The following is a 25,203-nucleotide window of genomic DNA, read 5'->3' on the forward strand; positions in this document are numbered from 1 at the left end:
GTCACTTCCTACTGATTTGGTCCGGAGCAGAACCACTCTGCTGTATCATGTCGTCTCACTGAGGCTCCTCAGACGTTATCCAACACAGCAAACATGTTCTTTCCGGGTAAATCTACCCGTTGTGCGCCTCTGAAGCTGGCTCTTTGGTTCTTGGCGTGTCTGGGATGTTTGTTGGTCCGGTCCGGAGCGGAGGGGGACGGCAGCCTGTGGTACCAGGACCTCTGCAGGTAACTAACACACCTCCGGCTCCAGCACCGCAGCTACGAACACATTAGAAAACCGTTCAAGGCCACAACGTTTCATCTTCTTGTATAAAGAAATAGTCAACTAACTCTAACTTGATTCAGTAATATATCAGGTGATGTTTTTACCTGACATGCTCTCCCGCTATCACACGACCTTTGGCATTCAGCTCCTGCTAAAATCAGCTCACAGACAATCAGTCAGCTCTTTGTTTCAGTCACAGTATCAACTTTTAGATGCTCGCTTCCGTCCAACGTTATCGCTCTAAACAGTGTATGCTAGCCAAATTGTTTAGCTAATATAAAAAGAAAAAGTAGTTTTCAGCTTTCAAAAACGTGCTTCCTGATATAACCAGCTAACGTATAAATCAATTATTTGAACTCTGACTCCCCTTATTATTTCGAACCAGAGGAGTTAACAGTTTGTTTTTATCAGGCTAAAAGTCTCGCCGCGCTAACTGCTAATGGTGCCAAAACTGTCATGTACGTTAACGGCTAATGCTAAATGTTAGCACCGTCAAATGACAAGTTTCTGAAAAAGTCAGCGGTATGGCAATGTGTACACAAAGCAGCCTTTCTAGACAGAATAACCATATGAGGTTAAGCTCACACAGTATTGTCTAAATACAGTGTTGTTCTCCTTTACTGGAGCCCTGACACTGCTGTTCAAATATTGACTCAGCAATCCGGCAGCAATGATAACCAAGAAACTCAACCTGTAGGTTCAGACTGACTGCATATCATTTCCTTGTTTTGGCTGCATTTCCTTCACGATCTTAGACAAGACTGTTTACCAAGAGAATAGCTAACACGTAACTTTTTCCAAGTGTAATGGCACTTGTTGTATAAGGAAATTCTTGACCAGACAGTTGATGTGGTTTACAGTACCACATGCAGTGGTGGGTGAATTATTCAGACCCTTTACATGAGTAAAAGTACTGTAACTGCACTGAAAAACACATTACTACAAGTAAAAATCATACAATGAAAAGTACCAGTATGTAAGTTTAATCTATGTAGCACTGTAACTAATTATTTATTCCATTATCGATTTGTCTAGTGACCACTTTCTTGATGATTAATTGAATGATATTTAGAAAATGTGAAGAAAAAAGTAAGTAATCCCCATTACAGTTACTCAAAGGGACACTTCAGGTAATGTTTTGTCCAATAAACAGTCAAAACATCAAAATTATTCAAATGAAAAGCAGTAAACAATCACTATTGAGAAGCATAATATATGAAATGTTGAGCATTTATACATGAAAAATTACTTAAAACTAGTGAAAACTTGTTGCCAGTTAAAGTTTGACCAACTGTCTCAGCTCTACTGTTGTGTAGTTTCATCTGTAATATGACATTGTATCTTACAAACTCGTGCCAGGTTTTTCTTTTAAAAAATGGCATGTACAGTTAAAACTATTTTCACAATTGCTGCCCAACATTTAGAGAATGACAGAACGTCATTTAATGACTGTAGTACAAATATCCAGCAAGTCTGAGTATGTTTTTGTTAATTCCTGCTTCTCAGACTTTCTCTTTTATACAGCTCTAAGCTGTTGGTGAGGTTTAGCTGGACAAAAGAAGTAATTTGAATATCACCATTGGCACTTGAAACTATTTCCAGGCAGTTTGTGGAATTAACAATTGCCTTGCTCATAATGGGTTGTGAAAATGGTGGTTAGGTGACAGCTGTTAACAATATGTTAATCCACATTAGTGTTATTGTTATAACAAACTGCGAGACTGAGGCATAATGTGAACTCAAGTGGATTTCCCTTTGTTATTTACTTTATTTCTTTTTTCTTGTCCTGCAGTTATAAATGGGAGGCTATAGACCAAGATAATAGAGTAAAATACACACTAAAGCTCTGTGAGTCTTCACCGTCAACCAGCTGTGGGCCCGGAGTCGCTGTGTGCGCTCAAGACCTCACCACAAACGTCAAAGAGTCTGTTGGTGAGTACAGTGTAACACCAGGACAGAGAGTTTTATCACACATGTCTTATCAGCCAGGTGTAGTAGCTTCCTAATTGTTTTTGGGTGGATTTACTGTGAGCAGATAGTCATAATAAAGAGGCTATCAAATCAAATATACCATAAGAAACTGATTATCTGGGAAAGAGAATAAGAGTTACTGGATGTCACTGTTAACAGATGTCAAATGAGGTGTGAGAGTGTGAGGGAATAGATATTTCTTTTTTGAGCTACTTTTGGAGTCAGTCATTATGGAACACTCTTAACAAACACAACTTGAGAGAAAGCTGCAAGGTTTCCTGTTATGTTTTTTTGGCATTGACTGTATCACTGTTTCCTAATCAAAGAGATTCCCTTCCTGACCGTTACTCTCTGATAACTACTGTGCAGCACCCTTTCCCAGATTTCTTACATTTCAGATTCCCACAGGTGTGCTGTCTTTTCTGTACTTTGAACCTCATTTCAGCTGCCTCCTGCAGCTTCTCTGTAAAGGTGCAGATTTCAGCTTAAAATATAATTTTTCCACCTTTGGCCCCACAGCAGACAAACTCTGTGGAATAGAAACTGTTGTAGTCCTATATCTGGCATGAAGCATTATTTTGCTTTGCTAGGGAAAAGTGTGTTTTATAGCAGTTGCAGACCAAAGCCTAGCATATTGACCCATACTCCTGCTCTGTTAATTACGAGGTTCATGTTTTATGTGTGGCAAGGTGCATGTGAGACAGTGGTGTCACATATGTCCTATGACAATCAGACAACAGAGAATTTCACAGCTCATTATGGTCACTGCTAGAGAATAATGTACATCCTAGGGGCTGCCATTTAGCTGTGAGATCAGTGTTTGGTCATTCACTCCCCATGTAGAATATTGCTGTGTGAGGCATGAAATTTGTTTTGAACAGTAAAATGTTATAGTTTGGCAATTTTGATATTTTTTCAGCAGCTTAAATGGAAATATGTTAGTGGTGGTTTAGTTTGGTAATCGCTGGCTGTGGTGTGAGGGTTCTTACTGACAGCTGTCCATTGTCTTAACAATAGCTTTTCTTTTTTTTAATTGAATATGTTTTCATTGCTTTTTATAAGAATATTATTTCCTTGAGATTAATTCAGAAGTTTTGAGTTGGACATTTTTGAGATAATTTCAATGCATTTATTGTTTTAAAATCTTTGCACTCTTACTTTTTAAAATTATGTATTTTTGATGATGCCTTTTCATTGTGTACTTCGTTCTCTCCTTTAATCATTTGGATTTTAAAATGTCACTACATAATGAAGAAAGGCCACAAAAAATTGCCATATGTTTTATTCAGTCAACACTCTTTGAAGTATCCAGACAAACAAAAGCTGCAAGTCTTCACATCTGCAAAATTTTTCCTGCATACAGGAATTTTTGGCATCCTCAAAGAGAATTTAGGCTGCACCTAAAGAGAATCACAAGCACCAAATGGGTATGAATTTGAGAATAAATTTAGAATAACAACAAACACTTTCTTTATCCACTTAACTGGGGTTTCATTTTCTCAAGCATGACTGATGGATATATTTCTGTTGAAGAAGCTAACATAGACTTGTCTTTGCCTAATGTGGACCGATCATGCTGCTTGTCCGGCACAGTCATCTTCCAAAATCTCATTCTGAGCTTTGCAGACCCTGACTTGAGAAGCTGCGCTGAGTGAATGTTGCCATTTTTGCTTGCAGAATACCAAAAACAATAATTGTTTTATCAAATTATTTGCAAAATGTATGCTAGTGTACGATTACAAAACATGTGAATGTGTGGAGACTTTCAAGAGAGACATGTTTGACACGTTGCCCGCTGTGGGTTTATTGGATTGTTAACTGCATCTGTCATCACAAAGCTTATCAGCTTTTTAGTACATAAATATACAGTATGCCTAAGAATGAGAAGTGCCATTTTTACTGCTGTTTTAGTGAAAAACTGCATCACACATACACAAAATGCGCTTGCCGACCACTGGGGTCCTCTGTGCTAATTGAACTGATGCTGGATGGATTAGTCTTTCAGAGCCTCATTAGAGATCTGATCTCTGTGCTGATGAGGCTGAATCTGCTGCTGCTCCTGCTGCTGCTGTGTGTCAGCAACATCCACATCTCTGTCCTGAAAAGCCTGTCGTGTCTCAGCTTCTGTATTTATTGTTCCCCCCTGAATTCTTCAATACCAGCCAAACTTGCGGCTCTCAAATGTTAACATTCAAGCCCCCTGTTTGGAAACAGAGAAATAATGTTACATCTCACGTCCTGTAAACCAAAGGAAATTTAGCAGCATTGGACAAATCAAATGAATGACGAATCACATGGCCAAAAAAATAAAAAATTAGAAGATTAGTCAGCAACACATTTAATGACTAATAGTTTTAGTTGCTTTATTTGTTAAATATTTGCTATTTTCAGTTCCTTAAATGTGAGTAATTATTGATTGTCTGTGTTTGATATAATTTTGAATTAAGCATCTTTGTATTGTGGACATTTGAGGATGTGACTTTGGACTCTCAGAACTTGTGACAGAATGATTGATCAGAAATATGTGAGCAGATGAACTGATAATCAAAGTAATTGTTAGCTGCATTCAGCTGTAAAGTAGTTTTATTTTTATGTTATTTACCTAAAAGTCAAGCCAAAGAACATTAAGCTTGCTTACATGAATTGTTGTGTGTAAATTACCTATATTAGTATCTTTTTATTTTAATATCAAGCATTTGGTGTTTTCAGCTTCTCAAATATTGATATTTGCTGTTGTTCTTTGTATTGTATAATAATGCACAAAATATATATGGGTTGGAGTAAACAGACATTTTGTGAGGGACTGTTTTTTTTTTAACTGGACTCAACAATTAAAGAAAATCAGCAGCAAATTAACATATAGTAAAAATAATTGCTAGTTGCTTCCCTTGTGTAATTGGAAGCTGTCAGACGTTTGACACAAATGCCAAAGATTTGTTTCTAAATCTACTAGACACAAGTCTCAAAAGATATATTGACAGCCTTGTTATCTTGACCTCCTGTTTTACTGATCTGCGTTCTTGGCGAGTATCACTTGTTTGTTCGTTGTCAGATCTTTTATGCCATTTTTCATCCAAATAAGCCTTGCTAACTTGTCTTATTAGCGTGAATGCTCTCTTTTATGTGTACTGTTCCCACATCAATCAGATTCATTCATCTTTGGTTCTGCTCCACATTTTCCCTCGGCGAGGTCCAAAGCAACCCCAAGTGATGGGCTCCTTGCTGGGGAGCGCCCCAGTGTTTTTGAAACCTCTAATCAGAGATATGTTTAGCCCACGGAATCAATGTGCTCCTTCAGTTTTCCTGTTTTGTAAGTCAAGGCTCTGTGAAGAATGAATTGACACGTTGATGGAAATGTAAAACGTCAGAAAATGTAAAAGTCATCTGTTCATATTTATGTCACTTACTTCTCAATAAATGCTTCTTCATGCATTCTGTCACTGAAAACTTTTAACATGTGGTTTTACACGACTACATTTTCACAGTGGTCAAAACCAGCACTGCTAGCCTGAAAGTTGTGTTACAGTTAAACCAAATGTCACATCTTATTAGTTACTGTCACATGATTTTCGGGGGAAAAAAAGCTTGCTATTATTGTTTTAGGCTGTTTCTCAACTTCAGTTATGTCACCGTCTTTGATTTTGTCCGTGACCTTTCTGGCTGCCAGACGGCGTTATTTCAGAGTCTCACAACAACAACTTGTCCTGCAGTCTGAGGTTGTGACCTTCCCCCAGTGACAAATTGGTGTTTGGTAGCTCTCAGCCAGAGAGTGTCATCTGACTCAGATTCCAGACTCTGACAAAGTGCTGTGTTGCTTATAAAAAGCCTCCAGATTGAAGGCTCATGTTGTTGGTGGGCTGCTGTTTTTCCATTTTGTTTTATTAATATGTCCTCATTAAACTGTACTTATTTTTCATGGAGAAAATCTAATACGGAAAGTGAAAGAAGCAAGACATGGCAAACAAGATGCAGTCAGATGAGTTGGGGTTGAATCACACTGGCTGACTTATCACATGATCCAGGAACACATCATCAGGCATAAATGCTCACTAACACAAATAGGAGCAAATCTCACGCTCCTCCCTCTCTCTGTCCTGCCTGCTTGAGACATGAGTCATGCTCTGTTCAGAAGCCACATGTGGTTCAATGATACACTGACATTCTTGTCTATTGTGTTTCTTTTTTGCTTCCACAATTTAAAAAAGTATCTGGAATCAAGGTTAGAATGAACAATTATTTTTTATAATGTGTGACTTTGATTGCATTTCAGATTAATTGTTCACCCTTTTCTTAAATAACTGCAGGCAATATTGAAAAGATCCCATGAGAAAGTTTGATTTTTGTCCTTAACAGCTCCTAAGTCCGAATCCAAAAGGTCATCAGTTTGCTATCACATTAAAAAAAGCAAAGCTGTGGATTGAAATTATTTGCTTATTAATTCACTTTAATAATTATTCACACAATAAATGGTTTTCTGAATAAAAGTAAAGTCAGTGATATTCTGCTAATTCAGCACTATTTCAACATTTTCTTTGCATTTGAATCTGCATTTAAATGTACTAAGTCTAGCACCTAGCTAAATCTTTCTCCAGAAACATAGACTCCACCTTTAATCAACAAAAGACTTCACCTTTACAAGTAATGTACTGTATGCAACTATAAAAATATCTGATTTACACAACAAATACCTTTATGATATACACTACCAGTCAAAAATTTGGACACACCTTCTCATTTAATGTTTTTTCCTTATTTTCATGACTATTTACATTGTAGGTTCTTACTGAAAGCATCAAAACTATGAATGAACACATGGAATTATGTAGTAAACAAAAAAGTGAAAAAGTCAAAATATGTTTTCTATTTTAGATTCTTCAAAATAGCCACCTTTTGCTTTGATTACTGCTTTGCACTCTCTTTGCATTCTCTCGATGAACTTCATGAGGTAGTCACCTGAAATGGTTTTCCAACAGTCTTGAAGGAGTTCCCAGAGATGCTGAGCACTTGTTGGCCCTTTTGTCTTCACGCCCAAACCATCTGGATTGGGTTTAGGGTTTGGGTTTATGAAGAACACAAGGTCTTTTTACTGGTAGTGTATATGTAGTACATGTGTTAAATTAAGGCATTTCAATGCTTTGTGTTGGACCTTATGGTTTTGTTGTTTTTTTTTTTTACTGCAAATGCACATTGGTTCAACAAACATTATCTGTTTCCTTGACTTTCAATAATTATCAGCCAACTCCTAATCTATACTTGCTTCACATTTGGCACACAAATACAAATAAGTCTTTACTTTTTAGCTAGAAACAGAAAAGTTTACTGAGTATTGTCAGTTGTCTGTCAGTCAGCTGTTAGTCATAATACTGATAAAATATGACAAATAGAAAGTGTAAATGAACATTACAGGACTTGAAAGATTGCAACAGGCAGAGACTTGAGTGGTGTTATGTCTGAACAGTTTCGACACACTGACAGCCCTGTGTACAGTAGACTTTGGTGTTAGTAGGTCAGGCTGTTATTCAATTACATTCCTTTACAGCTCTCTTGTGATAGCAGTCTGTCATATCACAGGGTTCAGAGAGCGCAAAAACACACATCAAATCTAATGCAAGTTTTATTTAGACCATATTCAAATTAAGAAAGTCATAAAAGAAATATGTCCTTCTTTTTGAAGCATTTTAAATAAAACAAAAAAAGTAAATATAAAAACATATGGAAAGAAATAAGGTTGTCAATTACACACAAACATATATACACTTCATTACAAAGGAGATTGTAATGTGTGGCTCTGAACAGTATTTGATCCAGTTTGTTTCTCTTGTTTGTTGATGCGACAGAGCCAGCTTCAGCTTGTCACATGCGGTGATACATTTACAGACATCAGGTATTTTCTTAGCATGTCATCTGACTGACCTGCTGTGTGTTTATTTAACTTCCTGCCAGTTTTTCAATTCAGTCAGAGACTTTTCCCACTGATGTTGGTTTTCTTTTCAAGTGCACTGAGATGATTAATGAAGCCTCTGTGCTGACGTTGTGATCGAAATAGTATGGCACAGAGGATGTGGTGTTTGTGAGTGGGATGCAGAGTTTACGTTGACCCACTGGGTCAGTGGAGGTTGGTGGGTTCAGATATTAGTTTGTTAAATTTTCTGCTACAAATACTTATAGGGGTGAACAGCCCGAAATGTTTATTGGAATAACTGACAGATCTTTTTCAGAATTGTATGCATATTCTTTCCTTTTTTGCTTAGATTTTATTTGATAAACATTCCTTCCTCATTTTGTCTATGGGGTAATTTGTAACACCGCAGTCTTGTTAAAACAGTTGGCCTTTCTGCCCTTTTGTGTGTGTAGTAATCTGAATATTATTCAGTGGTAATGATTTCTAGTTATTATTGGCAACATTTACCATGAGGGAAGTTTCATATAGCTTAAGGTCTTGAAAACAGTGTGCAACCATGTCAGTGGTCTTTAATTGACTGTTTTTCTGTGTCAAATGTACAGGTGACTTGTCTCTGCAGAGGATCTCTCACACCGTGCTGGATTACAACAACACAAAAAAATGTCCTGGAAGCAACAACAACATTCAGACCAGCATCAGCTTCCAGTGTGGGAAAACCATGGTAAGACTCACAAGCAACAACACTAAGTATTTTTAGACACATGAATCATGTTCTTACAAGAGCAGGGTTTATGGGAATATATTGAAACTATTGAAATAATTGATTGATGTGTATCTGTGTGTCAGCTAACACCTGGTTTGTGCTGACTGTGCTGTGCAACAGGAGCTGTAGTTCTCTACCAGTGTCTGTAGTGGATTCTATAATTAAAGTGTTTGGTTGGATACCTATGTAGATTTTAGTTGTGACTTTCAGTGGCTACTAATAAGCTCTTGAGCAAAGCAGTGCGAGGAGGAGAGACAAGGAGGCAACAGGCATTTAAATAAATGAGGCATTCTTGTCTTCAAGCTGTTGTTTTAAAGCAGCATCAATCAAATATGACGTGTGGCACAAATGCATTACCTGTTCATTGTTTTGTTACAGCCTGCTACTATATTTAATGATCTGTCACATAAACAGCACTGTTTATGAACTTAATGTTTGTATTTGCTGATTATTCATTTCAAAAACCAACTTTTATGACAAGAATGTACATATGTTGTACTTTTTATAGAATAATTGAGATGTGACACACAAAAGGGAACTATACAAATAATCAGTTATATACTTATCACATGTATATTATAATCAAATGATGAATATTGAATACACACATTTGTTAATCCCACTTCCAACAGATTTTGTGTAGTCCAGCTGTGTGTCATGAATCTTTTATACCTCATGGGTGCTAAAAAGACATTGACAAAAGGTATTTTTTATGGAAGCTCTGAGTTTCAAGTGCCTGAGCAAGGCCTTTAACCCTATCTGCTCCACAGTCATCTTATTGTGGTTAACCATGCGCTCTAACTGCAACTTCCTGGGATATATGAAAAGAGTATCTAAAATTATGACAAAAAATAAAATCTAATTTAGGATACACCTGTGCATCATTGTTCATAGCTCCTATGGCAAGCCTCCTCTCTCCTCGAGATGCAGGTTAGTAACTGAGATATCCTAAGATCAATTTTTGGGTCACAGGCAGGAGGGCGGAGGACAGAGGAGAGGAGGTGGCTGAAAATAGAGAAATAAGAGGAGCCTTTATAATGGAGTATAGTAAACTTTATTGACCTTGAGAGGAAACCTGCCTTGGCACAATGCTACAATCTGTTGCTTTACATACAGTGTATGTACAAAAGAAACATCAAAGAAACATAAGAAGAAATTTAACTATGCATAAAAACAAATTTGAAAACCACATACTTTTGACCAAAACCTGTCACACAGGAGGTATATATATTTCCAAAAAAATAAGCCAAATGCATTTTGAAAGCTGTTTTTTTTTGTTGTTTTTCTTTTATGATTGCTGTACATAATTTTATTTCATTATAATTTTGCAGTATATATTTAATGTCTGTTTAACATGTTTACATTTTATTTCATGGTCAAAAAATCCAAATTTGGACAGCTGGTACAGTGAGAGGATAGAGTCTGTTTTGGAAGCGTTTTAACTGCATGCTTTCCTATTTACAAATAGGCCTGGAAGATCAGTGCAATCCAAAGTTGTCTCGTTAAAGCTTGTTTAAGAATATAGTGTGTATGGTGTTAACAGGTTTTAATCAGGAGAATTCTAGCTATATTGAAATGCAGTAAAGAGCTAGCTTATTAAATATCATTGCTGACACTCCAGCCGGGTACAAAGTTGCAAAATAATAAGCTTTATAGGAGCATAGATTTACACCCTGAACCAGCACTTAAACTGTGGTGCAACCCTGAAGATGTTTTGACTTGCTATGAAAGTGCATTCTGATGTGCAGAATAAACGAATAGATAACAAAGTGATGTGTTGAAACAAAAGTTTAGTGTCTCTTTCACTGTAACAAACATAAAAAATACAAAATTATGTTCATTTGATGTCAGCTGTCTCCATGTCCATGAAACCGTGAATGGAAATAATGTAGAACAATGACAGTCACCTGATAAATATTTCCGCTCACTTCAGCTTTTGTGTGTGCATGTGTCTGTCTGTGGTTTCTGAGGAGTCGCTCATTTGTGAGTTGACATTAACTTGTCATTTCCTGTTTGATCACAAAGAATAGGTTTCTGCTTCAGAGGAAGATTTTCAATTTACAGAAGTGTGAAGAGGAGAAATGAAAGTGGCTTCCACAAAAGTCTTCAAAAGTCATCGGATGCTGAAAAGAAGAAGTGATATTAGCAAAATGCAGATGATGTGTACTAATAGCTGGAAACAGAAGAACTGTACCTTGCTTACTTATCTATATTCACATACTCCACAGATTGAATATTTACAAAAATACATAATTTCAAATTTCTTCCAATAGCATAATAAAATGGTCCTAGTCTGTTATTGCTCCTCTTCTAAGTGCACTTCTTTCTACTCAACTTTCAGAAATTAACGGGTATTATATTTATTTATGTTGATATGAAGAACTTTGAATTGGTCCTCACCATTAACCTAGATCAATAGAATAGTAAAAAATCTTTGTCAAGGATAGACCTGTGCTTCTAGTTGAGTCAGTGCTATGAAAAGTTTAACCAAGTAGCTCAGACGCCAGACATGTTCTCTTTATATCATTCCTTCATAGTTTCAATCAGTGGCTTATTTCAGCAAAAGTTGTCACACAAAACCAGATATCAGGATTACAATTCGCAAAAGAGTTTTTACAAAGCTGAAGTAGTTTGCCTGTGAGGTTAAAAGATGCTGGGTTGACTCTTGAATGACTGGTAAAACGTGGAAGGAGGAAGGAGTCCAATCTCCACTGTAACACCTCAGCCCTAAATGCTCACACACATTACTGATTGACACACAGCAGTAGGATTTGGGTGTGGGAGTTCATTAAGGCATGAAATTGTATAAAAAGGAAGAATGGGGCACAATATTGAGCCAGTCACCATTCTTGGCACGGAGGTGCAGATTGTCTCCAGCTTTAGATACCTGGGAGTGCAGCTGGATGACGAGCTGGACTGGTCCAGACACGTGTATAAGAAGGGCCAAAGCAGACTTTACTTGCTGCTTCTTACCCACTACACAATCTGGAGGTGTTTCAGCAGAGTACCTTCAGCCACAGACTGATTCCCCTCAGGTCAGGTCTGAGCGCAGCAGGAAGTCCTTCCTACCAGCTGCAATCAGTAGGCTTTTCAATTCACATTAATTCACATTAATATTTTAACTTATAAGTTCTATGTTGTGCATATGTTTTAACTTTTGTAATATTTCTAACTTATATACTATGTATATGGTCATAATGATGATCATTAGTGTTGGTGTTCTGTCGAGTTTATGGGTTGTCTGCATGTTAACATGCTGCTGTTACAAGTAATTTCCTGTAGAGGATCAATAAAGTATTATTCTATTCCGTTATTCTATTCAATATTGTGACACCACGGGCTGCTTGGAAACAACAGATCACAGAAAGGATGCAGAATGGTGTCAAAAAGTCCACATTAGAGTGATTATAAACATGATGATTTGGTAGTGGGACTACCTTAAACCCTGACTACACTTAGGAGGAATTCCTCAAAGTCCATGAGTGTGGAGTTTAGGATTGGTCCTGGGAATAAAAAATGCTCTCCTCTCCCAATAAGTGTTTAAGAAGCCCTTGACTAAGCACTGACCTGTCACACACTCCAGCTGCAGCAGCAGATTGTGGCCATGATGGGTAGCACTCAGCTATAAATGTGGGCAATAATAAGCGCTGATATATAACCTTAAAGCTAAATTCTAGATTATAACAAAAACAATGACATGTAAAACGGTGATACAGTAAAGCAGCTCACAAGCTAAACTGTCCTTTTATCCATCTGTATTGTAAATTGCTATGCTTTGTTCTTTTGCTTTATTCTTCTCTGGAGCAGAGCTACTTAGTACACAGCTCTTTAGTGTGTTCGTCAACCGTATCGCCGTGAAACTTTCCTTATTACTCATGTTTCTGTATTTGTCTGTTGCAGGGCACTCCAGAGTTTGTTGCCATTTCACAGTGTGTGCATTACTTTGAGTGGAAGACCTACACCGTCTGCAAGAAAGATAAATTCAAGCCACATAAAGAGGTATGTGGTGGAACATCTGAGGGGCGGCTGACTTACGCACAAGGCGGCTTTATTTCTCAGAAAGAATGAAACTGTCGCCTGGCCTGTTAAGGTGATACTCGTATTGGAGAGGAAACTGATAGTTTCCCTCCCACACTTGTGAGGATGTTTACCGTATTTAATTTTATTTATTTATTTGTTTGAATAAAGTAAGAAAAAGATGCTGCAAACATCCTCACGGGAGTGCATTAGGGTTCAACAGCTTCTTATTCCCTTCCTTAATCTGTCTCTGGCTTATTGCTTCTATGTTATGGTGCAGAAACTATGTCACATGTTGGCACAATGATCATATCACACTGAGTTTAAGTTTGAATAATTGAAAGAATGTGTGAAATGAAATGAATTATAGTTGCTCCTTTAGCAGCACATCAATATCTGTTCAATTAAACAACAAAATAAAAAATGTCTACTTTTAACATATTAAAATATTTTCAGTTAGATTTGCAAATTTGTGTACTGACAAGTTTTTATATTTTTTAAAAGAAAACTAACAAAAAAATGACCCATTAATTAAAACCATTTCAAAAACATCTCTAAATCATTGTATTCAAAAGTACTGAAATTACTTAGTTTAACCTTACAAGTTACTACTTTCAGAGAGAATGTAGTATGATAGATTTATTACAATTTACTGTTTTTTTTTTTTTTGCTGAATGTGGTCACATTAATAAGCAGTTATTCCACCGAAACACTGTATAGAAACATGCTGAACATTTTATCAGCCACACAACAATCTAATACACCAGTTCTTATTAAGTTTGTAGGAGGGCTTCCTTTTATTTTTTAAAGCCTGTATACAATCATCTACTTTAACCCTTTGTCTCATCTGCGAATACAGATAACTGATTCATAAATATGTCTATACTGCAATACTAAACTACCTCTTCTTTATCCAGGTACCATGCTATGTGTTTGACTCGGATGGTAAGAAGCATGACCTCAACCCTCTGATCAAAGTGAACGATGGCTATCTGGTGGACGACGGTGATGACACCATCGACTTCTACATCAACATCTGCCGCAGTCTTAGTGAGTGTCTGAGGGGTGTTAGATGAGAAATGGATGTCTGAATAAACTCAGTAATACTGAGCCTTTTTGAGGTCATTTCCTGATCAGATGAAAGCACATGTGGTATAAAAGCCGTAATGGCCACTGAGGGTACAAAGCTAGAAATGGGGATGGGGCAAGTGAAAAACATTTCCTTGTCAAGGTGCATTTCTAGCCGAAAATAAAATCTGTCTTTGTGCATGACACTCTCTCCAGTTATTGATGTGAAAATAGGCCAGATGCCTTGGACATTGATACATGTACTTTTCTTATTAAAATGCCTCTCTGACAAAGGAGTACTATTATTTTTGTCATGCTGTTTAAACTAGGCCATTGGTTTTTGATTGATCGATGGTAAATCATTGTATTATCAATGAAGCAGCTTCCAAAATTTTATAAAAGTGCAAGGTTATCAGTGTATTTTATAATTTAAAACAATTGAAACTATGTATGTCTTTGACTTGCAACACTGGTTCACTGTTAAAATTGTTAACTTGTTAGCAAACCGTAGCTTGTTTACACATCCAGCCAGTAGATTCATCAGTTAGAAATGTGGCTTCAATTACATGTTCGTATTGCTCAAGTCCAATATTCACTCTCTTTTAGCTCTGTTTTGGGTTTTAATCAGCTCCTGAGGAATATATCTATCTCTGTAGTTCACCAGAGTCACTATTTTTTTTTTTTTTGCCCCCTATTGAGTACTGAGATAATGTTGGGAGCTTTTTAGAGCTTTTTTTTCTTTTTTGCCAAAAAACACTGCCTGCTTCAGTCAAAAACAACAGTCTGAGAGTGGAGATGGTGAAACAGAACAGTAAGGTTGTGGATCTAAAACAGAGAACTGAAACTCACTGTATTGCAGATTAAAGCAGAGTGGAGCTGCACAATCAACTGAAAATGCTTTGTATGTTCATCACTGCAAATAACCCATTTCAAATTGTCACATTTTGTTTTGTTATTTGACACTGTAAGATTAAGTTATGCTGTGATACATGTGACATAATGCCTTCCCGTCATACCAGTAAGCCAAGCACTCAAAGAAATGCTGCTCTAACTTAAGCATTACTGTTAAATTAATTTTTGTTCCATGTGATATGTTTTAATAGCCCGTATACAGGAATTTACTTTGATCTTCTACCATTATGTAATATCTTTCTTCGTCCTCTCAGACCGTCCAGAAAAATCCTGTCCAGAGGGTTCTGCAGCTTGTCTCATCACCAGTCAGGGCTCCTTCAGCATGGGCTCTCCTACCAGTCCACTAGAACTTGTGTCAGATGACAGGTACCTTTATGTTGCTGGTTGACGTCCAGTTTAATACATGGCGGTCCCTTAATGCGTTTGAATGTGAGTAGGGAGGGATTTGAACCTTGTTATCTGAGAAATCATCTCTGTTCTGTTGCTTTAAGTTTAGAATTACTTGAATATGTTGAGCGTAACATGAATGTCAGAGGATTTAGAGTGCCTTGGTGGAGACAATTCTGTTTTTGTTAATTGTGTGTTGATGTAACATTTATTGTAGAGAAATGCAAAGTTTTAATGAAGATAAATATTTAAGAATGTCCTTAGTCACAAATGTAACTAGCTTTAACTTGTTTCTTGTCCCCTGTAGCCTCAGGTTACAGTATGAAGTAAGTGCCGACTCGCCTCGTCCAGAAATATGTAAAGGACACACACCTGCTGTTACCATCACTTTCACCTGTCCGTCAAGAAGACATTCGGTAGGTTACACAGCGAACTTAGTCCTGATTTGTTTATATGTTTCATCTCTTAAAGATAATTTGATGTAGCTTTGTGTTTCACCTTAATTACATTTTCACAGTTTTCTGTTTTACTTCTAAAATGTAGCTCAGTCTCTCCTTACTTAATTTTTGGTTTCACAGGGCAGCACTCCCAAGATGATCGCAGAGTCGAACTGTCGTTATGAGGTGGAGTGGGTGACTGAATATGCTTGTCACAGGGACTATCTGGAGAGCCATACCTGCAAACTGACCAGTGAACAGCATGACATCTCCATAGACCTAACACCTCTCACTTTAAGCTGTAAGTAGGGGCCAGGTCCCATCCTTGGTACATTTCACAAGATCTCCTCCTTACCCGTCAAGAACTCACTGTAACATCTGGACCACTGGTTTAAAACTGTGTTTGAAAATGTAAATGATCCTCATCTAGACAAGTATTTTAGCTCTGTTTCAGGAGTAATCTCTGTGGCATTCAAACATGCCTGAAAAACACCTATGACATGACAATTAGCATAAGCTGAGTTACAGTGTCTGCATGAAGCAGGAGGTTGGCTGCTTAGTTGTGTTAAAAATACTACAGAGGAAGAATGACAGGAGCGAAAAATAAGGCCAGAGATTTCCTTAACTGCACAAGAGCTGTTAGCATAAACAGCATGGTGAGCTACGCCTGTAGTGTAATTCATTATCTATATTGAATAATCAGTGACAGTCAAGGCTGATGTCTTGGTTTCCTTCCAGAAAATGATCACATTATAGGACCATGAGAAATCAGAAAACAGTGTGTTTTATGGGTCCTAATGCTTTTGTAGTAGTGTGGATACTAGGTGTGTACATAATAGAAGTTACGTATTTTAGAATAAAAACATATTTGTGTGAATGTTGCCTGTGTCTGTCAACTGTTTTACACAGAGTAGGTATGTAGATTCAGGTTGTAGGCTTTTTTTTGCTAATAACAGCTGCCTGCTATGAGAGAGAACCAGTCAAAAGCAAAGCCAAAGGGAGCTTCAGATGCAGCTGAGAATCCCCTGTAGGTTCATTTTCCATTGCTACAAGATTTTTACATTATTTTGTACATTATACAAATATTGGTTAGAGCTGGGCTGCACAGCGGCTCAGTGGTTAGCGCTGTCACCTCACAGCTAGAAGATCCCCGCTTGGCGTCCCGGTCTGGGATCTTTCTGCATGGAGTCTGCATGTTCTCCCTGTGAATGTGTGGGTTTTCTCTGGGTGCTCTGGCTTCCTCCCATAGTCCAAAAACATGCTGAGGTTAATTGGTGATTCTAAATTGTCCATAGGTGTGAATGTGAGTGTGATTGTTTGTCTCTATATGTAGCCCTGTGATAGGCTGATGACTTGTCCAGGTTGTCCCCTGCCTTCACTCTAAGTCAGCTGAGATAGGCTCTAGCGTTCACAATACAAACACGGCCTCATTTCTCTTTCTCATTACTCTTTCTTGCAAACAGAAGTCTTTCTAAATCACGGAGGGGTCACATTGAAAGCCCCAGGTAGCCAAATACTAATGTATAGAACTAATAAGCTTACTGTTAAAATGTGTTCTTTAGATTAATATAAAACTCACACATGCCTTGGTTATCTGCATTTACACAATTATTGTATTATTCACAGTGACATGTTTAACCTCCAAGAATTATTGGCTCATGAGGCTTCTTTTTTCATCCCGTTTAGAGGAAGTGACTTTATGAGTAAACTGTCATGACCTTCCTGGTTTCTGTCAACTTATTGTCTGACAAATCCTTTTTTGTGTAGTGTCACAGCCTGTGCAAAGTCACTGAGAAGCAGTAATCTCCTGATGCTATTATAAGAGGGTTTACGTATGAAATGAAAGTCAGAAAATGCTTATCTCAAATTGAACCTCATGACTGTAAGGAATTTTGCCCATAGTCTTTATGTTTAAAGGGATAGTTCTGCCTTTTGGGAGCCTTGCCTATTTTTACTCATACGGTGCTTTTCTACCTTTATGGACAATGCAGGGGCATTTTATGGTTCAGTGTCTTGGCGAAGTGCACTTTGAAATGCTAACATTAGGAGCCAAGGATGGAACTACAACCTCCTCTACCTTCTGAACACCACCCCTAACCACAACGGCAAAAAACAAACACAAGAATATGATAATGATAATCCATATGGCTGAATATGCCTAAACCCTACAATGCCATCTTGTGTTTGTGTGTGTAGCTACAGACAATCCATACAATGCACACTCTGGGAGCAGTGACGGACCTGAAAGTTACATCTACTACCTGAATGTGTGTGGAAAGATCCATCCTGATGTGTGTGGCGACGAGCTATTTATATCGTCCTGTCAGGTGAAGAAGTCCACAGAAATGAGTAAGGTGGCTGGAAGATATCAGAACCAGACACTACGGTAATATATATGTGTGTGTGTGTGTTTGTGTGTCCTTTTTTGCCATCTTTAAACTAAATGTTCGTAGCTGAATAGAATAGTCTTGAATTAAGAAAACTAAATTAAACTTTCTGCTGTCATGGAGCTCAGTTGACACGTAAACAAATTCTGAAGAAGATATGATTAAAGGATCTGCAGCAAGCTGGTAAATGGACCTGAAGTCAAGATTATTTTGTTTGTAACGTTTAAAGTCAATAATTAATATTTGTGTTAAAAAAATTCTAGCCATGCAAGATATTAGTAATTTGAAACTGTTCTATCGCTGGAAAGGGTTATTAACTTTCATGATGCAGCAATTTGGTTGAGATTTTATAAAACAGTTGTTAAACATTTGTTCTTGCTTGCTAGCATTTACAATGGATCCTACTGTTACCTCCTGAGTCAGCTGGATCGTTTAATCTTCTAGGAGCTTCATGTTTCATTTGCTACCAGGCTAAACTCGTTGACCTTTTCATTTAGACTAGTCACACAACTCCTTTATTTGTGAGGCATCTAAAATGTCTCTTTGGTCATTATTTTGTGAGGATGTTATCTGTGATCTTGATAAAGTTGTAGTGTAACCTGCCACACAGTGCAGTGTGGTGCAGGGTCTACTTTTATGTGGCGAGTGTTAGAATGGATTACCAGTAAAGCTGCTCATAACTGAGATAAAAAAATATCCTTTACATTTTTCAGATTTCCTGTTATTTTATTTAGAATGATGGTTCTGTAGATTTTTGTGTTGCACAAGGATGAGTCTGATATGTATTTTTTTTTTCTGTTATCCAAAAATGTATAAATTCATTGTCCCAGTAATCATATATGGAGAGTGTGGACAGTGATTACGGTAAATGTTTGCGAGTCCAGTGACACTGTATCATCTCTTAGCTTCCAACTCACATCCATCCCTATGTTTCCTCTGCAGTTATTCCGATGGAGATCTGACTCTGATCTATCCAGATGGCAGCAAATGCTCCTCAGGCTTCCAGAGAATGACCATCATCAATTTTGAGTGCAACAAGACTGCATGTAAGAAGTTTTTTTTTTTAAAGATTTTTATCGCAAAATTTTTGTCCACTTCATTCTGCGCTTATTCTTTCTTTCCTTTGGCATCATCTGGTGGTAGGCTAAAGAATCAGAGTAGGGTTAAAAAAATCTGTTTATGAAGTGTATGAAAAAGAGACTAAATAAGAGACATTCAGAAGAGGTCAAACTACCAACTCTTAGTATACAAGAGGCATTAAATTAAAGAGTTTTGACCTTTGTCAGGTAGTGAATTTTGCTGTGGATTTCCTAAATTTAAATGAAGATACACATCACGAATACAATTATCAGTACTCACAAAAAATAATGCATTTACAGGTCAGAAGGTCAGTCAGTAAGAAGAAAGACGAAATGCAACCTGGCTTTTGAATTACTGTTAGCAAGTGTCACCTCATATATTTACCATACATTGATTTATTCCGAATTGCTGGTCAGGTTCAATCATGTCATGTCTTCAGCTCACTTCATCTTCCTTCCCATTGTTTTGCCATATTTTCTGCAGCCAATGGTGGGCGAGGGAATCCAGTGTTTGCAGGCGAGACGGACTGCACATATTACTTTAACTGGGAGACGGCTTTCGCCTGCGTCAAGGAGAAGGAGGATCTGCTGTGTCGGGTCAGAGATGGCAACAAACACTATGACCTTTCACCTCTTTCAAGATACCCTGGTGAGTTAAACAGCTCAAACTTTAATTCAGTTTATTTTGTTTTCATGGATTTACCAACAAGACTAACAGTTTAAAATTTTGAAATCCATGTAGCCCCCGCATGACCTGCAGAACAACACTAATCATCTCCTAATTAAATTAAATTGAGATTTTATGTATTTGATGATGTAATTACTCAACTGTGATACGACAAGTATTAACTTGTGCTACTGTTTCTTCACTTCCTGATTAGGTGTGAATATCTCACATATTTGAGAAATGCCAATATATGTGTCTAAATCCACTTTATTAGGATCGTGTTCTATGGTTGGTACTCAAATTTGTCTCTTGAAAATCACCTTTCACTGTGTTCCAATGTTTTTCTTCAGGGTCAGGTGACAGTGACAACTGGGAGGCAGTGGATGCCAAGTCTGACTCACGTTACTTCCTTAATGTCTGCCACAAAGTCATTCAGTCAGGAGGTGCTGCTGGCTGCCCCGTCAATGCCTCCATCTGTGCCGTGGGTAAGAACATCCACTGGATGTTGTATTCTAACAACTAAGTGGATGAGATTAGTTCAGGTTTTTTTTTTAATTAATGATGGTAATGGTAGTACAAAGGTGTGGAGAAGTTTGAACATTTTTGGGAAGATAAACATATTTGTAGTTGAAAACAAATTTAAAAAAGTAACGCACACATTAAGGAGACATACCATTTTTCTTGAAATAAACTTGACCAGTGTTGTTTATTGATTGTGACTCTCTTGCCCAGATAAGAATCATGGTGCCATCAGCCTGGGCAGCTTCCTCTCATCTCCTCAGAAGACTAAAATAGGAAATGACATCAGGCTGGTGTACACTGATGGAAGTTTTTGCATCAGTAGAAAGACAAGGATCCAAACTATCTTGACTCTCAAATGCAAACCAGGTAGGTTGAATTGAGCCATAAGTATTCATGAAATATATCTGCTACAATGCTTTAATACTCTGTTTTTCTTTGTATATATTTTTATCCGGTTGGTTCTGATTCTAACTTTTTTCAGACGTTTGAATCACTCTTACCTCCTCCTACTCTTCACTTTTTCTGTTTTCTTTCAGGGGATCTCGAGAGCGCTCCTGTCCTTCGTAGCATTTCGGCTGATCAATGTGTTTATGAGTTGGAGTGGTACACTGCTGCTGCCTGCGTCCTCTCGAAGAGGCAAGGAGACGACTGCAAGGTGGAGGACCCTCAGGCTGGTACGACACACACACACACACACACACACACACACACACACACAAATACACAAATTTAATCAGTGTGGTTTGTGCTGATCAATATTTTAAATACAGAATCGGAGAAAAGATAAGAACGAAGTAACGGGGTTCATACAGAATGTCTATGAGTCGAATAAGTATTTCTTAGGTATAAATCGTGTGTATACTTTCTATAAATTAAGAGTTAGTCATCATGTTTTAAGTGTGAAGCCCAGATTTAGAATTCTGCTGCCAGAATTTTCTTTAGCTGATTTTCACTCTTAAAGAGAAGATCTTAAACGCACCTAGCAACTATTTTCATCATTTAGTAACAATACATTTACGAAATGCAAGAAAACAGTGAAACAGGTCTGAAGATTACCATCATCAATAATAGGTGTTATTATAATTATTCTAATAGTAATGAATAATGATGGATAGAGATGACTCTAAAATTGGAAGTCACATTAAAAGTTAGGCCTATCTAGCCTTCATGACTGGTTACTGTCACACACAGGTGACCTGCAAGGCTGTGTTCCTTTAAAGGTAAACAGTAACAAGAGTATTAGGTGTCAGCTTCTCTTGTCAGTTAACCACAAGCACAGTATATGTCATAAGAGGGATAAACCAATCAATCAAGAGTCTGAGTTGAATCAGGAATGATCAAATGATGACTCAAAGCACCAGCTCTGAAGGTTCAGTCCTAATATATTTATCCTGTGGAGAAAACCAGAAGCACTAGTTCACACAAGTCAAGGCCACACGTTTAAGGAGTGTCAAAATAAGTCAGCTGATTTAGCATAGCATAGATTGATCAGTCACGCAATGTTTTCATTTTGTTTTCACTTCAAAGCAGCCTGACAAACCTACTGACTTTTTGCGGTGTATAAAAGGCAAAAGGGTCCATCAGTGATGACTGTTCATGAGAAGATGATGTGAAAAAGTTTTAGCTGCATTACCTGTTTCACTTGAGGTTAGTTTGAAGTGAACAAAATAAGCTGGGAGTTTATTTACTCTCGAAAGAATAATCAGCTAGTCATTTTAGCTCTACTATAATCCACGTTTTTTTGGCTTCAGCAGGACATGCCTGTATTTGTCCCTCAACCTCATATCATTTTCACATTTCCACAGTCTTTTGACAAGCAGGGTCAGATACAGTTGATTGCATTCTGTTCTCAAATGTAGTTTACATTTGGAGGATAACAAGGGCGTAAACTTATTGTGTGTTTTTAAAACTTTTGATCCTAATGTATAATTAAATCTACTGAATTTGCTGTAAGGGAACTTTCTTTACTCATCCTCAACTCTACCACCTTGTGGATGGTGTAGGAAGTTTACATGTGGATCATTGAAGAGATTCCATTTAGTAACATCAGACCATAAAAATCTGACCAGTTCAGTTTAACTTGCTTCTTTAAATCTACTTCTGCCCTTGTTTCACTAACCTGTTCTGCTCCACAGGGTTCTCTTTTGACCTGTCACCTCTCTCCAAACCTGACGGTGGCTTCTACAACCTGACCAGTGGAAATTATGATTACTACATCAATGTCTGTGGTCGAGTCAAAGCTGCCACGTGTCCTGATAAGGCCGGAGCCTGCCAGGTGGAAAAGAGGTAAGACGGAGCCATGAACATGCAAGAAGATCAACAACTATACATTTCTGCAACTGAGCACAGCCATATACTGTCATGTATGTTGTCCTATAAAATAGAGAAATATTGGTAATGTGCCGGGATAAACCTTGCCTGCTTGCCATGGCTTGCTATGTTGGTATTTGTGCTTTTGTATTTTTAATAGGGCTTTGAAGATTATCTTTTGTGCTTTAATAATAACCCCATCTGGTGAAATTCTATCATAACATATATCTGATAGAAGTTAAATTATCTCCCATTATATTGATAGCGCATTAAATTGTATTATTTTCTTCTCATCAATGACATGGCAACTTAAATCTTATCATATTTTCCCCTCTGCCTTTCCACTTTAGTTCTTGGAGTCTTGGAGAAGCAAACTCCCGTCTGTCCTACTACGACGGCCTGATCCAGCTGACCTACAGCAATGGCTCTGAGTACAACAATCAACAACACACCCTCAGATCCACTCTTATCTCTTTCCTCTGTGACCCAACAGCTGGACCTGGCAAACCTGAATTTCAGGTAGACACCTCCCTTCCTCTTTCCATGTGCTGTTTCAACTTTGTCTCAGAATGTTATTGATATACTTTTTATGATCCCTTTGATTCCAGGTTGAAGACAAGTACACATACAACTTCCGCTGGTACACATCTTACGCATGTCCAGAAAGGCCTCATGAGTGTTTAGTGACAGATCCTAACACTCTTGAACAGTATGATTTATCCAGGTAATGCATGGTAACAGATGCCAAACTGTCTTAAGTCATTAAATACAAGAAATGGTTTTTAACACACTTTATCCAAGTATTCATAAAATCAAGAAAAAAAAACAACAAAATGAACAAATTACAGATTCAGTTGAGCGTGAGATGCAGTTGTCACCGGTCTTCTTACTTCCTCACCTACATTTTTTCTTTTTCTGCCTCCAGCCTATCACGCTCCACCTCTAGCAGAAACTGGCAGGCAATGGATTTGTCTGACACCAAGAACGTAAAGAAGTACTACATCAACGTATGTCGGCCTATCAACCCTATACTGGGCTGTGACCATGATGCATCTGTCTGCCAGATGAAGTACATAACCGAGCAGGTCTGTAACAGCTAAGCAGCCGGAAAGAAGCACAGTGGTAACTGAATTAGAGTCACAAGTGCCATGTCCTCCTGGTCATGCATCAGTGATATCCCAGTACACTATTCAACCTTACTGTGTCTACACAGAATGTGTACGTTATCAGCACGTTTCAGAGCAGCAGGAGCAGCAGCCTCTCTGTCTGTATCTTAACAAGAGACACTCAGGTACAATGTTAAGTGCAAGTCATTCACATTTTGGAAGCAAGCAGAGTCCACTAGTTTTATTGCCATAGATACTCACAAAAAACAGAGCAAAACTGACATGAAGCTTTAAAATAGATTTGCTGTTGCAGCTACGTATCAGCCACAATGAAAGTTTATAGTCTAGTTTTCTGGATTTGATCTATTAAGGGGCAGCCCTTTAGCAGGCAGTGAATAAAACAACAAAATGAAGTTATCAAGTCCATTTTTATTAATTATTGTTGCTTTCTGCGCCTTGTAAGATGGCAAAGCCTGCAAAATCACATCTGCTTGCCAAATATATTCACCAAGACAATATGCCAATCTCAGATTGCCACCAATAGCTGATCTATGTAACAGTTTGTCATTTACAAACTGATTCAATTAAAGGTTACACCTATAATGTAATGTGTGGAACTGTACAAAACATGGTGCTTCCTTTGTACTTACTTTGCCCAGACCCTTTTATAATCAGTGTAAACATCTAAATAATAACTTTTGGCCTCTAAATGCAGAGAGTAAGTGGTCTCTGATTAGAGATTTAGGATGTGTTTCCCTCTCTATCCTCAAGGGCTCTCCGAAGGAGGTTGTGTCAGTCAGTAACATGGGTGTTTCCAAGCGAGGACCGATCATCGAGGGACGGGACCGGCTGCTGCTGGAGTTCACAGACGGCTCTGCCTGCATGTCAGACGGCCAGAAACTCTCATACACAACACGCATCCATCTAGTCTGCTCCAGAGGAACTACAGTAAGTGAAAACGGTTTTGACAAAAAGAATGTGCAGCTTGTTAACACCGAACATGTTGCAGATGTGTGAGATGTGTGTTTATGTTCTACACTGTGCAGTCTATGGGACCACGATTCCTGATGGAACAGAACTGCACTGCCAACTTCATGTGGGAGACCAGGGCTGCCTGTGCCATCAAAACCACCAAGAACAATGTGACTTCACCTATATGAATCTTACCTTTTATATATAATTTATACATACTAATTTTAGGCTGGAAATTAGTATGGTCAAGATAATAAAATATGTCAAAATGGTTTTAAAATGTACGTCTTCTTGATGTCTCAGAACTGTTCCGTGGTGGACCCCAACACTGGCTTTGAGTTCAACCTTCAGCTTTTGGCTTCTAAGACTGGATACAAGACAAAAGGGAATAACAAGGACTTCCTGGTAAGACAGCCAGCCAACAGTACATATGGTA

The 25,203-nt window shown here is 37.9% G+C and overlaps 1 protein-coding gene across 2 annotated transcripts in view; it reads left to right on the top strand.

Annotated features, from left to right (window-relative positions):
• Nucleotides 1-25,203, top strand: part of igf2r (insulin-like growth factor 2 receptor) — a 52,587-nt gene continuing 27,384 nt past the window's right edge. For both annotated transcript variants that reach the window (XM_023265523.3, XM_035946057.2), the window contains exons 1-21: nucleotides 1-227; nucleotides 2,060-2,199; nucleotides 8,743-8,861; nucleotides 12,804-12,902; nucleotides 13,838-13,970; nucleotides 15,155-15,266; nucleotides 15,595-15,703; nucleotides 15,866-16,025; nucleotides 17,921-18,110; nucleotides 19,054-19,157; nucleotides 19,675-19,839; nucleotides 20,208-20,342; nucleotides 20,590-20,745; nucleotides 20,916-21,053; nucleotides 22,515-22,665; nucleotides 23,040-23,208; nucleotides 23,298-23,413; nucleotides 23,615-23,774; nucleotides 24,567-24,743; nucleotides 24,842-24,937; nucleotides 25,071-25,172. In XM_023265523.3, the coding sequence (XP_023121291.2) occupies nucleotides 94-227; nucleotides 2,060-2,199; nucleotides 8,743-8,861; nucleotides 12,804-12,902; nucleotides 13,838-13,970; nucleotides 15,155-15,266; nucleotides 15,595-15,703; nucleotides 15,866-16,025; nucleotides 17,921-18,110; nucleotides 19,054-19,157; nucleotides 19,675-19,839; nucleotides 20,208-20,342; nucleotides 20,590-20,745; nucleotides 20,916-21,053; nucleotides 22,515-22,665; nucleotides 23,040-23,208; nucleotides 23,298-23,413; nucleotides 23,615-23,774; nucleotides 24,567-24,743; nucleotides 24,842-24,937; nucleotides 25,071-25,172 (2,865 nt within the window). In that variant the 5' untranslated portion in view covers nucleotides 1-93. The remainder of the gene's footprint in view (nucleotides 228-2,059; nucleotides 2,200-8,742; nucleotides 8,862-12,803; nucleotides 12,903-13,837; nucleotides 13,971-15,154; nucleotides 15,267-15,594; nucleotides 15,704-15,865; nucleotides 16,026-17,920; nucleotides 18,111-19,053; nucleotides 19,158-19,674; nucleotides 19,840-20,207; nucleotides 20,343-20,589; nucleotides 20,746-20,915; nucleotides 21,054-22,514; nucleotides 22,666-23,039; nucleotides 23,209-23,297; nucleotides 23,414-23,614; nucleotides 23,775-24,566; nucleotides 24,744-24,841; nucleotides 24,938-25,070; nucleotides 25,173-25,203) is intronic.

Source organism: Amphiprion ocellaris, chromosome 12 (genome assembly GCF_022539595.1).
Source record: "Amphiprion ocellaris isolate individual 3 ecotype Okinawa chromosome 12, ASM2253959v1, whole genome shotgun sequence".
In the NCBI taxonomy this organism is placed as follows: domain Eukaryota; kingdom Metazoa; phylum Chordata; class Actinopteri; family Pomacentridae; genus Amphiprion; species Amphiprion ocellaris.